Source organism: Protopterus annectens, chromosome 2.part0 (assembly GCF_019279795.1).
Source record: "Protopterus annectens isolate FY-2018-M chromosome 2.part0, PAN1.0, whole genome shotgun sequence".
In the NCBI taxonomy this organism is placed as follows: Eukaryota; Metazoa; Chordata; order Ceratodontiformes; family Protopteridae; genus Protopterus; species Protopterus annectens.
This window is the reverse complement of record NC_056728.1, coordinates 1,001,964,714-1,001,983,257: the sequence shown is the minus strand read 5'-3', so window position 1 is coordinate 1,001,983,257 and position 18,544 is coordinate 1,001,964,714. Positions and strand designations below refer to the sequence as shown.

The 18,544-nt window shown below is 40.7% G+C and overlaps 1 protein-coding gene across 1 annotated transcript in view; it reads left to right on the top strand.

Moving 5' to 3' along the window:
• Positions 1-8,020: 8,020 nt before the first annotated feature.
• Positions 8,021-18,544, top strand: part of LOC122792805 (cerberus-like) — a 51,203-nt gene continuing 40,679 nt past the window's right edge. Inside the window, exon 1 of the mRNA XM_044060373.1 lies at positions 8,021-8,572. Coding sequence (XP_043916308.1) covers positions 8,021-8,572 — 552 coding nt within the window. The remainder of the gene's footprint in view (positions 8,573-18,544) is intronic.

Genomic DNA, 18,544 nt, shown 5'->3' with positions numbered 1-18,544 from the left:
AAAGATTTTTCTTTGAATAATACACAAGGAACTGAATTTAAGAAAAAAGGCACTTTTCCATATTATAATTGTTCATGTTGTACGAGTATGAATCAGTGCCCAGAATTTATACATCCTATGAGTGGCAGAAGATTCATTTTTCACTGTACAGCGACGTGTAATACCACTGGTATTATCTATCTTGCCACATGTAAGAAATGTTCAGGATTTTATGTGGGCAAATCAGTCAGGTGCCGGAGGGATAGAATTATTGAGCATAGATTGGAGATTCATAGGAATATACCTACTAACTCACTAGCTTGCCACATTTCTGCAATGGGTGCTGCTCATGAATTTGACTTCAGGGTCATATCTATTTTATACCCAGGTATTAGACGTGAAGACCATGTTAATAATGTGGACATCAAAGAATATGAATGGATAGTGGAGGCTTGAAGCAGATAAAGACCCGGACCTAAATAAACTAGTTACACTAAAACCTATTCTAAAAATAAGCAAAGGAAAATTAGAAAAAAATGAGAGGAAGATGTGTATATACTTCTTATCCCTTTTATCATTGTTTCTGTATCTTTAAGAGCTGGGTGTTCACCTTAATCAATTAATGGCTGTGTCATGTGCTACTAGTATAAATGTTGGTTTTAACTTTTCTTTTGTGTAAGACACTGAGGAAGGATGTTTTTTATATCTGAAAGCTTTGTCATTTTTAATAAATTTTATTTGGCTTGACAGTGTGGAGAGAAAACTGTAACTGCATTAGCTAAAATATCTGACGTTGCATGTTTTGATTATACTGCTGTTAAGAAATGTCTTTTAGAACTGTTTAAGCCTACACCTGAAACATATAGGAAAAAGTTTCATGAGCATACATGCAAGGAATATGAAAGTGTGCATGAATATGTTGCTGAATTGAGCACTTATTTCCATAGGTGGGTGAGTGGATGTCAGGTCACCACTTTTGAAGGGCTGGCAGACCTTTCGGTGAGGGAACAAGCCCTTAGCACTTCGCCTGAGGATCTGGTTAGCTGATACACAATGTGCTACTTTAGATGAGTTGAGGAAGAAGGGAGACCTATATCTGGCAAGCAGGGCAGCCCTGCGCAGGAAGGGGACCCCCAGTACTGCTCATGGGACTAAAGGAACCCATGGTGGGCAGCACAGACTGCCCCAACAGAATCTGCCACTAGCTGGGGAAGCCACTAGTCCAGGTACACGTCCATGAGCTAGGGTTAAATATTTTGAATGCAACCAGTGGGGCCATGTGGCATACACATATCCAGAGAGACAAGGTGGGGAACCAAAGGTGAGGAAGCCAGTAAGTGGGAAAGACAAAATGTCAATAGTAGATTGCCTTGAGATTACAGGGGTATTAAACTACCATCCTGCAGATATCCTGAGAGGGAAGGATTTGGATAAGGCAGTACCATATACTTATGCAGTTACATGCAGTCAGTCTAGGAGACAAGCATGTGGGTCTGGTAACCTGGAGGAGACCCAGACAGACTGCATACTTGCAGCCAGGACTGGTGAGGTGGTTACTTCAGGGAGGGAGCTACTCTGTAGTAGTGAAACTGAAGGTGAGTCACAGCTGCTTGGGGGTACTGATGGTCCCTTGGACAGAGTGACTGCAAAGGTAGAGGTGAGTAGTAGTACCCAGGCTGACAGGCACCACTGTCAGAGGATGCCAGACTTCTTGTGGAAGGGGATCTGGGAAGGGTTACAAGGAGAGAGTTGAGACAGGCTCAGCTCTCAGACCCTACATTTCAAGGCCTGAGGCAGGTAGCTAGGGAGGCACCTGATTCTCAAGGAAAGGGGGAATCTGTATACTGGGACAAAGGGTTATTATACAGAGAGTGGACCCCTGCGGGAGGGCTAGAAGGTGACAGAGTACAGCAATTGGTAGTGCCTACAGCCTACCATCTGGTGCTTCTAGCCATAGCCCATGATATTCCCTTTGCAAGTCATATGGACATAAAACGTACAAAGAGGTGTATTATGCAAAACTTCTATTGGCCTGGAATTTCCAGAGATGTAACAGGGTACTGCAGGACCTGCGAGCAGTGCCAAAAGGTAGGCAAGGCAGGAGACAAGGTGAGAGCTCCTTTGATGCCTTTGCCTGTGATTGAGGAGCTATTTCAAAGGGTAGCTATGGATATTGTGGTCCTCTGAGTACCCCAAGTTTCACAAGGAAAAAGTATATCCTAGTGGTAGTGGATTACGCTACACGATACCCTGAAGCAGTGGCTTTGTCCTCCATTAAGGCAGGGAAGGTTGCAAATGCTTTGTTAGAGATTTTCAGCAGGGTAGGTTTCCCAAAAGAAATACTGACTGACAGAGGTGCCAATTTCATGTCAGACCTGCTGGCTTGTCTGTGGAAGTCCTGTGGGGTGAAGCACATGAAGACCACCCCCTACCATTCCCAACTAATGGTCTTGTTGAGAGGTTAAACTCTACAATCAAGTCCATGCTACGGGCATTTGCAGATCAGTTTAAGAGGGAGTAGGACAAATATTTGCCCCATCTGTTTGCTTACAGAGAGGTTCCCCAGGAATCCACAGGTTTTTCACCCTTTGAGTTGCTGTATGGGCATAGGGTGAGGGGACTTCTAGATTTAATTTGAGATGAAGGTGAGTGCAAGTCTCACAAGGAGTCTGTTGTGGCATACATCCTAAACTTTAGGACAAGGCTCAGGGAACTCATGGGCGTGGCCCAGGAGAACCTGGCAGAAGTCCAACAGAAAATAGTGTGGTTTGACAGGAATGCTTGAGCTAGAGAGTATGCTGTGGGGCAGCAGGTAATGGTTCTCATTCCTGTCAGACACAACAAACTGCAAGCAGCTTGGGATGGTCCCTACAAGGTGGTAAGAAAGGTAAGTGATGCTAACTACACGGTGTAATTGCTAGGCAGACAGCAGGGGCACAAATTGTACCATGTTAACATGATGAAACCTTACCATGGTATGGAGGCTCTTGTGCTGAGCATTGGCAGTGGATTGCAGGAGTCTGAGGGGGATCTGGGGACTGATCTCCACAGTGGGGCTCAGGCTGACACCTCAATGGAAGGGGTAGCAATGTCCCAGCAGCTATCTCTTACCCAGGACAGAAAAATCCAAGCAGTGTTGCAGGAATTTGGGGACATGTTCACTGGGAAACCAGGATACACCCACCTAGTGCAGCACCAAGTGGATACAGGACTCCAAAGGCCTATTAGGCAGGCCCCTTACAAGGTGCCTGAGAGAGTCCGACAGACCTTGAGGGAGCAGATACAGGAGATGTTGGAACTAGGGGTGATTCAAGAGTCCAACAGTCCCTGGACCTCCCCAGTGGTGCTGATGCCAAAGAAGGATGGCAGCACCAGGTTGTGTGTGGACTACAGGAAATTTAATAGTCACACAGAGTCAGATGCTTACCCCATGCCTAGGACAGATGAGGCCCTAGAGCAGCTGGGTGGGGCTAAGTATCTTACAACCATTGATCTTACCAAGGGTTACTGGCAGGTGCCCTTGACTCCCAGTGCTAGAGAGAAGTCAGCCTTTGTGACTCATTTTGGCTTGTATGAGTTTACAAAGATGGCCTTTGGGATGAAGAATGCCCCAGTGACTTTCCAGAGGCTGGTAGATCATATCCTAGCAGGAGCAGGAGGGTTTGATCTTGCTTACCTGGATGATACTGCCATCTACAGCCATTCCTAGCCAGAGCACCTTCAGCATGTCAGGGAGGTGCTGGGCAGACTACAAAGCGCAGGGTTGACCATTAAGCTGAGCAAATGTCAGGTGGGTATGGTGGAGGTCTCCTACCTAGGACATAGAGTAGGGAGTGGTAAGATAAGGCCAGAACCTGCCAAAGTGGAAGCCATTCAGGCATGGCCTGCACCTGTTATTAAAAAGCAGGTGAGGGCATTTTTAAGGACAGCAGGGTACTACAGAAAGTTCATACCCAGTTATAGTACCATAGCTGCTCCCCTCACAGACCTGACAAGGAAGAACAGGCCAGAGAAGGTAGTGTGGAACCCAGCATGTGAGCAGGCATTCCAGAAGCTTAAAGAAGCTTTAGGAGGATCCCCTGTGTTAGCCAATCCAGATTACAGCAAAGCATTTGTTGTAAAAGGGGCACAGCTGGAGAACCTGTGCCAGCCTTCCCCAGGAGTGTCTGTGTGGTTGTATAAACTTATCTAAGAGTGTGTGTGTGTCAGCTACTTGGTCAGGGACACAAAACACTGGTTGGACAGAGAGTGCTGGAGATTTTAGTTTGCACAGCTAGGCTGAGATCTGGACCCTGTAGCTGTGCCATTGGTGAGTCTTATTGGGGACTCGGAGTGCAAGGGAGTGACCAGCCCTAGACGGACTGTGATCTCTGTGTGCTCTTAAGGGAAATTGCACTTTACTGTCTATCGGTTATCCTTTCCTCATATATGAGACGCCCTCTCTGGTGTTAGTGGTGAGGATTGAGGCTCCTTTATTGTTGGGCCAGGGCACGGGCATCACACTTTCCATGCTATTTTCTCATTAAAATAATTCCTGACATCCCTCCTAGGTGTCTCTTTCATTTTTTTATCTTTTAGCTTAATTAATTTACTTACATTTTTATGTTATTTGTTGACACTCTCTTCTCGTCATGCCTGTACCTCTAGTTTCTGTGTTTAACTTGTCTCTTTCATGCCTTTGGTGAACAGAGCATATATGAGAAGAGGCCTTGAGGTCTTTTGTACCAGCTCTTGCTTTCCTTCAATTACACTGCTCTTCTGAACAGCATGTGCTTTGTCTTTAATTCTTTTTCTTACATAACAGGGGGTTTGGAATGCAAAACAGATTGCCAGAGGAGATCTGTCAAAAGCAGTCTTGGGCTCTACCAGGGACATATATGGACACCAGCAAATGAAAAATGAAAAGAATGGTTGTAAATAACCCGCTAGAATAGTTTCATCCAACATTAATGATGTAATGCAAACACAAATAAATAAGCCTTTTCATTCAGCTGAATTAGTTTTAATACATTTAGTCAATATTTATTACATTAGAGCTGTATAGATGATTTGCTTACAAAATGTCATATTGTCAAGGCACAAAACACACAGGAAGTACGAGAAAATCCTCTCCTTGTAAAGCAGATGATAGTAATAAAATATTGCATTATCACTTGAACTCCAGATTAAAAAGGAGTTGTAGGTATATAAGTAATTGACATGCTACATGTATGAGAAATGCCAGTTGTCTGGCAGCTGGCTTAGAGATTAAGATGTTGTTAATTTGCTGTTTCCTGTGGTCCAGAGATGCAAGGTTTGATTCCCTCAACCTCCATTGCCTAACTGTGTGACTTAGAGCAAGTCACTTAACCACTCCTGGGCTGTGTGTGAAAAAGGTCCATGGAAACCAGTGCACTACCCCAGAAAACAAATAAATCAAAACAAAATAATGAACTCCAAGGCCAGGCAGGACAGCAGAACCAAAACGTTTAATGCAGACCAGCACAACAATGAAAAAATAGGCACAAGGTAACACAATGTCACCAGAATGACAAGGTTAAGTCCTTTCACCTGGAACACCCCCGGGCTTCATCAGAACATTCTGGGGGTGTTCCAGGTGAAAGCGCTTAACCTTGTCATTCTGGTGACATTGTGTTACCTTGTGCCTATTTTTTCATTGCTGTGCTGGTCTGCATTAAACATTTTGGTTCTGCTGTCCTGCCTGGCCTTGGAGTTCCTTATTTTCTGTTTGTGGTAACAATTATTTGGATTTTTTATTGGTGACAATAAAATACCACCACAGAAAGAGTTGCAAAGTATTAAGTATAATGTGGCAGGAGCAGGTGTGCATTCCTCATAGACCAAACTCCTGCTGTCATATACTACAGCAGAGTACTCTCTCAAAAAAGGAAAATGCAAATCCCATGTAAGCAGGGGTTGGTAGGTAGGTACTACTTAGGGCCAACAACAATATCTCTTGTATGTTGTACAAATGAGCAATCTGACTCTTTTTCTCTGATAACATTCGAGCCCCCACCCCACTATGGCAGGCATCCACAAACAAGAGCAATAGGAGGTATCGACCCTTCCCCATCTCACACAGAATGGTGCCCATCAGCTGGCCACAGGCCCAAACAGCAGTCAGTAAACTCAAACCATCCTGCACCACCACCTAACATCTACTACTGCACTCTCCCATTCTTGTTACCCAATGCATCCCATCAGACATTAGACGGCCTCTTGCCTCACTACTTTTGTCAGCAGTAAGACAACCTGCTCCTTCTTGCCTGCTAGCAGTCAATGTAGACAACCTATCTTGCACAATATCTCAGGGACAGAAAGTACCCCATACCCTTTCTCACTTTCCAACAGTAATGGTAACCACCTGTAACCCTCTCCCATTGTGCTGGTGGTCACCATCTTCCACTCAGCCTCCTATGGTATTCAGTGATCAGTTTCCATGCTGTGGAGTATTGGCAATCCCAGTTAGACTCTATAGCAACCTGATGGGGTGAACTGATTAGTTTCTCTTCGGAACCAACCAGCAGGCCAGCAACTGAATCCTCACACCCTCAGAGTTACTTACTCTGTGTTTTGGTGACCAATCATTACCCGGAACCCCAACCCAAATGCTGCACAATCTCTTTAGCTCTGGTACACTTCACTAGACTCCCCCATAACCAATTACCCCAGTACTAATGAGATGCTTAGTTAAAAAGTTCACTTCCATAGCATTGTGTTTGCTCCCAATGTGTGCAACATGCAAGACACATTGCTGTTAGCCCTAATTGGTATCTACCTATCTCTATACACAATTTTCCCAGCACCCTCCACCAGGTTATCAATACTGCAGAGCTTTGCTCCTCACTACTGACAAAGTCCTCCTCCATAGTCCTGGACACTTCAGTTTTAATCTATTAACTTGTTTGTGCCACATTTTCTTCACCTGTGTGTGCTCATGCACTGTAATTTCTTCTGTCCTACCCTTTCTGCCTTATTTAAGCTCCTGCCTCTGTTTTTTCTTGAGTCAAACTTTATTGCATTTAAATTTTATCTTTGCTCCCTCTGTCACTGATAATCAGTCACATGTAAGTGTTTATGCTGTTCTGTTTGTTTTCCATTAGTCTGTAGGAGGCTGATGAGGACTCTCATTATGACATTACTAGCCTGAGTTTCAGCTAGACTGCTGCTTCATCATAATCCATTAATAAGCACTCATTAAATATCTTTTAACTATATCCCCATGTTACTTTGTTGCTCCAACGGCTTCAAGACCAAATGTCAGACATCTGCCTCCCCTGCTGTTCGAGCACCCACTTGCTTCAGTACTTGGCTGCTAATGTCAGGCAGTCACACCAGTGCTTCAAATAGTGAGGTAGTTACACAGGCTGAAATTGTTCCCACACATTTGGTGTGTCTGCTTTGCTTCTCAACCTATTTTTTTTTTACCCAATGTTTTCATAAAATATGGGCAGGACAGCATCTATGCCTATTAAGGCAGCCCAGTCAATAAAATGCAGCTTCAGAACTTATAAATGAAATTAGTTGTGAAATAAAAGGCAGACAGTCTGTCAGGCAAACAGATGGATAGACAGATGTTTACAAAAGCATGGTTACTTTCAGTATGATGAAGATATTTTTAAAAGCCCTAAGTACTCTGTGGTGTTATTGTGTGTTCTTTTCCCAGCAAATTGTTTATTGGGCAATACACATCCTAAATCCTTCTATTCACCCAGACTACATGATAAACAGCTTATCTAAACACTGCTGTTCACACAGCCATTCTCAGAGACACGGCTTCAAAGAAAGAACTTCCAATACACAGAGAAGTGATACCAACAGCAAAGCTGAATTAACTCCACAGCTTTATCATAATTAAAATCAGTAGTGATTCTGTTTAACCTAACACAGTGTCAGACCTCCCACTGACAATCTGGATACCTTTGTTCTTTAACCCTCTCTATAAAGGAGGCACTCTATATAGATAGATCAGGATTAAGGAACTCCCAGTACCTCTGTGCTAACTTTTGTATAGTTAGATTCTGATCAAATACAGTTTAAAATGTGGCATTTGCTGTTTCTGTTGTTGGTGACAAGTACTCTAGCAGAGACAGTACAAGGTAAAGAGAAGCATAGGAAAACTAGGACAGAACCACATTTTACTCTTCAAGAAGCTGTGCCAGGTATAGACATCAGTGAGCTGACAGGTTTGGAGTTTGTCAGCCACTACAAGGCATCAGAAGATCATAGAGCAGTTTTAGAAGAAGCTGATCTGTCCGAGAGCCAGACTCCAAAAACAGAGAGAAGGCGTAAAGTGTCACAGAAAGTACCAAGATCAGAAAGTTCTCTCACAGAACTGGAGCTAGAAGGCCAAGAGAATACTGAAGATAAGAGGAGAAACTTCAGCCCTATAGCCTTGGTAAACGCCTTTGGAGAGACAAAGTCAACACCCCCTTCTAGCAGTAGCAACATGGCTCCTTCACAGAGGAAAAATGCTAAAATGTTTTGGCATCACTTCATGTTCCGAAGGGGCTCAACATCCCAAGAGTTGGTACTGCCCATCAAAACAAATGAGGTGCAGCAAGAGACATGCCAGACTTTACCTTTTTCTCAGGTAAGATAATTAAACTAATACAAACATGGCAATTCTTCATAATTCTATCACTTTTTCAGATGGCATTAGAGTTGACAGTAGGATGTAGTAGGAGCTGGATTATGCTGTCAAAAGACAACTATGGAAGTTAAAAATTAACAGTTTAATCCCAGCAACCTCACTCTCTGGCTTGCTCTTTCTCTCCTTTCTGTACAGTATAACATCATTAAATAGTCTGCAATTTTTTTCAACGACCTGTGAAATGGGAAGAAGTAAATTCAAGATCTCACATGAAAGGAGAGACTGTGTCTTGGTTTGGCTATGAAAAATGTAAAACTAATAAAAGGAGTAAAGAAAAGTATGGAGTGGAATATTTACTCAAACTGTACATTTAAATAAAACATGGTGCAGCAATGAAAAATTCTCAGAAATGTGGTTAGGTATACACAGAAAAGCGGTCAAAGAATTTTTTAGGCAGGTAAAAGATGCTTAGATACCATTTGCCTTTACAAATGCAGTCTGATTAAGCATAGCATCAGTTATTGTAGTGAAGTTCAAAACAAGGTATAAAAAAGTTATAGCATTTAGCAAATTTACTGTGCAGCTCTGCTTATCTGATCATTAACTACAACCAAAACGTAAAGGAGTAAGTAATATTAAGAAAAATCACTGTGCTCAAAAAATGTTGGTACATCAGAAAGTCCCTGGCTAGTCCTGTGGTTTGCTTTGTGGCAAACAAATATGTAGTATAAAGTATTACCTCTAGAAATTGTCCCCAAAATGTCAGTCCATGCTTGACTAATTGTGCCCGATATAGTTTCTTTAATACTGGGTTTGGCACATAATTAACTAGTGAACTTGTGTATGTGTGCACATGCATGCAGAAGTATCACCACATCAGAAATGAATCTGGGGAACTTTAAATCAGGGGTACATTATTTGTTTTCTAGTTCATGTACAAGTAGATGACCTGATAGTCTTTGTTACCCATGTTTGCACCCAGCAAGTGCTCCAAAACATTCACGGCCCTTCCATACTGGAAGTATCTTCCCAGTAAGGAACAATGTTTTTAGCCCTGACAAAAGGCACAATAATCCGTATGTCTATAATGTACCTGAAAAGCACATTCAAAGTCCATTGCCTTTACCTGGCCCTTATTTTAAATGTATTTGTTTCTTTAGTTGTTATACAAAGTAATTAAAGCACAGTCCTTTTCACTAAGGCTGCATGTAGAAACAGCCAATGATCAGTCAGGGTATAAATTTACCATAGAGAAACAGACACCTACTGTAAAGTTAACATTCATCTGCATCTACAGGGACTAGATAAATACAGGGAAAAGAAATTAACTAAAGCCCATTCATCTGAAACTAATTAACTAGGCAGGGCTGGTGGAAAACAGGTTTTCTTCCATAGGGGGTGGTCAAACTCCCTCACACCCCAAGAAGAAAGTACCATCTAACTGAATCCAATGTCGCCAAAACTCTCGATCATGAAAAGTGACCCATTTTTTCACAGCTTAGTCTCACCTGACTGCTCTTTGAAGTGTTTACCACTGAAAAAGCAAACATGGTCCCATCTTCCAAAGCAGTGATTTACCTACTCAGCAGGTTTGGCATTGTGAAACTGTCTCTGCAACTGCACATCTGAGTTTAAGAACGATCTGAAAGACAGTGGGGTAACTGGAAGAGGTACAGATTCACGTCTGGGAGACAGGTGCACTTGTCCAATAGGAGAGAAGAATCATACTCCAGTTCTTCTCATATCCCAAAGATGTGCAGTAAGTGAAAAGCCATTCCAGTAAATTAATGTTAGGTTGTGTGTGCCATGTGACAGTGTGTGTGTGTGTGCACACACATGTATAGATATGCGTGTGTGCACTCATGGGAGTGTGTGTAAAGTATATATATATATATATATATATATATATATATATCTATATATATACACATATATATACACACACACACACGCACGCACATATATATGGGAACAAGCAGTTCATGGAACATTCAGGATATCAAACTGTCTGAATGCCAACATAAGCAATCATAAACACCTTTGAACACAGAATATTGCCAATATGTTAGGGGAGATTGCAGCAAAGAGGAGAGTGGGAATTTTCCCTTTCCAATCATGGCATTTTTTATATAATTAACAGGGGCATGGTGGTTTCATGGGGATTAGCTTTCTTGCAAAACAGCAACAAAAGTTTTCTTTTTTCTTTGTATTTTTAATATTTTATGTTTCAACCTAAAATTTTTGATGGTTTGTGGTTCCCAGAGCGTGTCATTCACAGAACTGTCTTTAATTATATATATATATATATATATATATATATATATATATATATATATGTGTGTGTGTGTGTGTGTGTGTGTGGAAAGAGGGTGATAAAGACCTGTATATATTACACAGATATAAATTACAAATCCATATACCATACACTGTTTTCTCAATTTATTGTACGTCATCCCACAAGCTTGGCCATACCAACCTTAGAAATGACAGTTCATCAAGTACACATTTTGCATGAACTTGAGCTTGCCAGTTTTTGAGCTAATGTCAAAACATAAACAGTGTTTTGTATTTTTTACTTATTTATTTTTTATTTTAGGAGGTAAGTCCCCCTGCAACCACCCACTTCCTTCTTATTTTAATATGCCCATACCAAGTTTGATATATCTCGAAGATAGATAGGAGCAATTAAAGGATGTCAATGTAATACCTGCCTCATTCCTTCTGCAGAGTGCATAAAAACGCAGACCACTAGTAAATCATACAAATACGTATCACACTCTTGTTCCATTGGAACTGACTATCGAAACATGAGCAGATACCATCCTGAGCTTTTAACTTGAGCAGCTGTGATCTGACCAAGTGGCTGAAAATCATTATTGTATATGTATGTATCATATTAATACATGTATGTATAGGCAGGGTGTATAAAGCTGGGAAGAGAAAGTAAAAATAATAGTAAGAGTTATAATCCTACACTACATCACAGACAAATGTGTAGTTAAAATAGTCACTTCACTTATTCAAGTGTGTTAAGGCCATACAATGCTTACTTGTTTGGGTCACTGACCTACAAGCATAAACCGGAAAATAATTAGATTAGAAATGTTTTGTAATAATATAATTACTTTCTTTTCTTACAAGTAGCATATTTTCAATTTGTGTTGATTTTCATAATTGATTACCTGATCAGACTGTGGTATTTTATGTATGCTAAACCAGTTTTAACTTACATCCATTGCCCCTTGAAAACAACTTTTCAAGGTAGCAAAGTATTTTTCTAAACCTGCACAAATATATCTTAAATAATGTGTATATTTTTAAGCTGAAAGTAAAAAGCAGTTTTTTTTAAATACAGTTGAGTATTTTGAATAGATGCCCAAAGTAGTTGACCAGAAGGGGGCAATATACACAGTCCCCTTAAAATATTTGGTACAGTATCAAACAAAATAATGTACTAAGTAATGAATTCAGAGAGGGTCCTACAGAAACATCATGGATGAAACATCAGCTATAATACATGGATGTTTTTCACAAAGGTAAGACAGGAGTCAAAACCTGCAAAGTCTGTTTTGGTACTTTTGCACAATTTCTATAAAGAAAAGAAAAAGAATTTTGCTGATGCCACAGAAATATTTAATATGTTTACTTCAGAATGTGTCATAAGATAGTATGGAAGGAATGTCAAGAAATGTCAATTTTTTAGTCAGTGCAAAAATGCAATGTAATGCATCTGAGAATCAAAATTTTGTGAAAGTAGTATACAATCAGGCAGAAAGTCATTGCAACACATTAAGTGCAAACATGCCTAGAGCACAAATATCAGAAGACCTCAAGGCAGACACGAAAACAATATTTGAAAACAATGAAGCCAGGTGGATTTTTAAGGTCTGCAGGATGGAGTATAACTACAATTCAAGAAGTTGGCTGTCAATACAAACAGCTACTACAACCCTATTAACAATATGGTGTGCAGGTCTGAAAAGTTAGTTTTTGCATGACTTTTAGGACTTGCACACAAAGCTAAATATCCAGAAACAACAAAAGCTTAATATGTATAGTCATGAAGAAAGGAAACAAAAGTAGTGCACAATAAAAATATCTAAGTAACTGAAAGGAATCTCAAGCATCAAAGATGTGCCACCTTCTAAAGCAAGAAATATATGAAGTGAATATTATTTGCAGATGTAACATAGACAGGGAAGATACAAGGAAGTGCTTTTCATAGAAAGGGTAGTGAATAATTAGGACATCATTTTGCATAGGGTAATCGATGCAGACATTTGAAGTCACAGACATGATGAGATACAGGGAAGATAGGTCTTGGTTACAGCATTGTGTGATGCTCATTTGTGATCAGACTCTTTCTCTTCATGATGTCCAGCTATGTAATGTCATGAATAATGTGCAGGGTACTGATAAGGCTCATTACACATTTAATGTATAAGGTATGTGCAGCAGACATACAAAGTCAGCCACTGCATTTCAGTATTGAAAGCAGGACAAACAGCATAGTAGACTAAGTGCAGAGAGTGCTAACCAAAAGGAATGGAAGGTAAAAAGTTCTCACAGCATGGCAACCGCTGCACCCAGGCAGTACAGGGCACTATGTCAGGGATGCAAAACTGAGAACTGCAGATCACACACACATTATATATATATATATATATATATATATATATATAAAATGCAAATAAATGGACACACACACATATGCATGTTTGTGCATGCATGTATGCACATACACACAAACACATATAAATATATATATACATATATATACACACACACACACACACACACACACACACACACACACTGCATGCACTCTCAAAAGAAAACAGGTGTGTGCATTAAACTGAATGTGAGAGACAGAGTGTGTGTGTGTTTGTGTGTCTCTGTGTGTGTAGCAACCTAACACTGCTAGCATGTTGCAACATGACATAGGAGTCTGTGCTCCCTGATATGCATCAACCTCTGACAGAAGGTAGAACAGGGGATCTGTATGCATGCACTCTATATATATTGGGGGGGTGAGGATAGTGTATCCACTTAAGAAGACACACACACACACCATTATTTAAAGCCATGTGCTGCGTGTAACTGAGTGTATGTAAGTCACAGAGGTCTGTGTACATTTCCCTGGAACAAGTAGCACTGGGTCCACTATTACCGGCCAATCTTCACAAGAACAATTGCATGACAACTACCTAACATTACATGGAAGTAGTTGCTCAAATAAACATAACACCTAAATACACATACTCGAAGGAAAACTAATTTTATGCAATTAGGATCTGTACAAAATCAAAAAAATATATAAATTTGCATGGGTCAAGTCGTACAATCCTTACATGTGAGGTTTTTGCCCATACATCCCTTTATTACTCTTACACTAATGCTACATGATCTTGAAGTAAGAGCATTCCATCAAAACACAACTCCTATCCCCCTTACACTGACAGTGTGTGATCTCAGAGTACATCCACTATTACTTACATATCCAGCTACATTGTTACCTCAAGTGTCAAGCAAACAAACACAAAGAAACAAACAATGTCACAAACACATGTGCACAAGTAAAGTCAAAATGATAATTCAGGTTTTGAGCACTTGCAGAGAATCCACATGTGCTCATCTGTGTTGCAGTGATTTCTGTTGTACATGAGCAGTCATGAAATAATGGCATATGATATTCATCATACATTCATGTCTGTCAGGCACCATCCTCAAGTCTGCCAGACACCATCCTCACCTCATTATGGAGATGTACTCTGTGAATCACACCAGTGCTTTGATACTTTGCAAGCTCTATATTGCTCTGCTTGACACTCAGTCCATATTTACTTAGTAGTGCAAATCAGCAGTTTTGCTCGGTCAACAGTGACAACATCGTCCAGCATTGCTGTGCTTTATATGTTACTCTGATAGTAACACCCCATGTACACACGTACAGTTGTGTATACATATGACTGTTCACAAAATGTGCAGAACAAGCTGGTCAGCTGTGTGTGTGTGTACAAGTGGCAGTGTGCTTGTTTGACGTTATTGGGAGCTTTAGTAGCTGTTTGACAGTGCTTTTAAGTGCAGTGTCATATGTTTTTATTGGTAATTAGCACTGGCTTGTATGAAATGCAAAAGCAGTGGTAATGAGCTAATTTGTATATATTCTGAGGACCATGGGCTGACCCCGGGTCACAGTGACATATCACTGACACCGCACTAGTGCTATGCTGTTCACTGATTTTGTGTTGGTGTTTTCAATACATTGTTATGATGCACACCATAGCTATTATTCCCAAAACAGATCACCAAGAATGTATGGGATGTCTCACAGAATTCTTAAAAAGAGTGAACATTTTTAAATTAGTAGATTAATAGGATCTGCAGCTTCTGTACAGACAGGGTAAGAAGAATAATACATAGGTCAGATGTTTATGTAAATCTTTGCAGTAAAGCATTTAACTTCATGAATTTCCTTGTTTACTACTGCACTTAAGACTGTACTCCAGTTCTTTTTTTCCCTAGTTAGTGCATCTTTTTACAATAGTGTCTAGAAAGAATGAAAAAAGGACTTATTCCAGCACATTCCTCTGAGGCTGCTTTTTTATCCCCCAGTGAGAAAGTTGCAGTGAGTAGGAGGAACAAAATCACTACAAATGCATATCTGAGTGACAACTGAACCAATCAGATATTGGCATGGTGAACACAACTTTATTAGTGAACAAAATCTCTTCCTGAGGAACAAAGAGAAGAATTAGTTATATTTCTCACAGTACAAGTACTGGTGAACTAGACATATGATCTATTTTTAAGACCAGTGGTGGGAGTGGCCTGCTGTGAAAGAACTGCAGGCTGCTGAATAATAGGTGCACCTCCGCAGCTGATAGAGTAATCTGAGCTCCAGGGTTAATTCCATACACACAATGAAATTACATCAGAAGGTAATGCATTCTCTGTTAAACAGCTTTAGCATTATCTGTTACAATAGCCCACATGTTTGATGGTCCTTAATTGATTTACTCATTTAAGACATTACCAGACAAAGGCAGAAAAATAGGGAAAGTAGTTTTTTGCTTATTTAATTTTGATAACTGCAAGGGGTGTATCCTATTAGTCTCCTTTTATAGTGCAAGTCCTTGTATTACTTAGAAGTAACTGCAAATAATGCTGCAGGCAGCACTGCCTGCAGTTACAAAATGAAGTCTTGGAAAGCAGTACAGGATTGGTTACAACTGTGCACAACCTCAAAGTGTCACTGTACTGTGGCATACACTGTACAATACTAAGCAAACGCTGAAAGAATGCATGTGCGCGCGTGCACACACACATACGCAGACATGCATGCATGCATACACACACACACACACATGCATAAGCGCGCGTGCAGACACACACACACGCTTGACCTGATGGAGCAGCTTTGGATTCAAAACACAGCTATAATGACCCAGAGTCAGCTGGACAGTGGAAGGACTTAAGTGTCCAGTACTAGTTTTCTTTCTGTGAGGAAGGAGTTTCACGTGGTGTTTTCTGAGTAGGCAAAACATTTATTTTTTCTTTCTGGCATAGGTTGTAGTACATTTTTTGTAATCTTTTATTCCATTAACTAATTGGTAGTGCTTGTATAAGTGTCAGGTTATCCAGACAGTAGACGGCCATACCTGGATTTTGGCAATGCACACTATGCCATCCTAAACAACATTAGATAGGCATTGAAAGAATCAAGGGAAAACATGGATACTCCCTAAAAGAAGACAAGCTGCAAGAAAATTATTTAGAGAATGATACAGTTATCAATGCAAATCTGAAAGCAGTGTTTGACTACTCTTCTCGGCTCTGAGCTTGTAGGTGCAATTGGTATGAAACTAAGGTGTAGATTTGGAATAGGCCTAGAAATACTTTTCCTTGCATATTTCAAAAACCCTTGAAGATGTGATATTTTGTAGTAAAGGTGAGGGTTTTTTAACAGGTTAGCCATGGAACTCAAGGCAGAATCCATAGATACACTGCCATTTTGAATGCAGTCACAGCTTTCCTGTATTACACTTTCCTCATCATCATCTTCAGAGCACCGTATGATTATATATACATACACATCTTCTTATCAGTAATGCATTTTTGCAGACAGCTTCTAGTGAATGGCTGCACAATGTCTCTGTAATCCCTTAAAAAGGGCAAACTGCCGGAATACAGTTGCACCAGTTATATGGTATATACATTGCAGCCAAGGCTTGTGATTCCTTGAAGATATATCTGAAGGCAGCATACATCGATCAGCTGCAGGGAAATGGCTGTAGTCATTCCTGCATTTTCCTGTTTATTTATTCATTCACCTCTTATACATTACATTACATTACATTACATATATTAAGTGCACTAAATATAATTACTTGGTATAATCAATCTGAGCAGGCCTTTCTTCATTAACCACAGTTTTCTTGAACTCGAGCCAATGCAAAGGGCATAGATAAGTTTCATACATCCATACAGAAGTACATTTTTATTGCATAGGTAAATCTCATACAGATATAGAAGTTATTTTATTTATTTATTTAGCAGGAAGGTAATGCGATGTTTGCTCTGAGAGTACTGATGTCTCTTCCACACTCACTGTTACTCTGAACTATTGATCCCAAGTATTTAAACTCATCCACCTTCACCACCTCTACTCTTTGCATCCTCACCATTCCTCTATCCTCCCTCTCATTCACACACACACATATATTCTGCCTTAGTCCTGCTGTCCTTCATTCCTCTTCTCTCTAGAGCACATCTCCATCTCTCCAGGGTCTCCTCCACCTGTTCCCTACTCTCACAATGTCATCTGCAAACATCATAGTCCACGGGACTCCTGTCTGATCTTGTCTGTCAACCTGTCCATCACCATTGCAAATAAGAAGGGGCTCAGAGCTGATCCTTGATGTAACCCCACCTCCTCCTTAAACGCATCCATCACTCCCACCACAGACCTCACCGCTGTCACACTACCCTTGTACATATCCTGTACCACTCTTACATACTTCTCTGACACTCCTGACTTCCTCATACAATACCACAACTCCTCTCTAGGCACCCTGTCATATGCTTTCTCTAAGTCTACAAAAACGCAATGCAACTCCTTCTGACATTCTCTGTACTTCTCCATCAACACTCTCAGAGCAAACATCGCATCTGTAGTGCTCTTTCCCGGCATGAAACCATACTGCTGTTCACTAATCATCACGTCCCTTCTTAACCTAGCTTCCACTACTCTTTCCCATAACTTCATGCTGTGACTGATCAATTTAATCCCTCTGTAGTTACGACAGCTCTGCACATCACCCTTATTCTTAAAAATCGGTACCAAAACACTTTTTCTCCATTCCTCAGGCATCCTCTCACTTTCCAAGATTTCATTAAACAATCTGGTTAGAAACTCCACTGCCATTTCACCTAAACACCTCCAAGCTTCCACAGGTATGTCATCTGGACCAACAGCCTTTCCATTCTTCATTCTCTTCATAGCTGTCCTTACTTCCTCCTTGCTAATCCATTGTACTTCATGATTCACTATCCCTACATCATCCAACCTTCTCTCCCTCTCTTTCTCTTCATTCATCAACCCCTCAAAGTACTCTTTCCATCTCCTCAACACACTCTCCTCGCTTGTGAGTATGTTTCCCTTATTATCCTTTATCACCTTTACCTGCTGCACATCTTTCCTAGCTCGGTCCCTCTGTCTAGCCAATCGGTAGAGGTCCTTTTCTCCCTCCTTAGTGTCCAACCTTTCAACCAACTCTTCATATGCCTTATCCTTAACCTTCGCCACCTTTATGTTTGCCATGCACCTCATCTCCTTATACTCCTGTCTACTTTCTTCATCTCTCTGACAATCCCACTTCTTTGCCAACCTCTTTCTCTCTATACTCTCCTGTACTTTCTCATTCCACCACCATGTCTTCTTGTCGTCCTTCCTCTGTCCAGATGTCATAC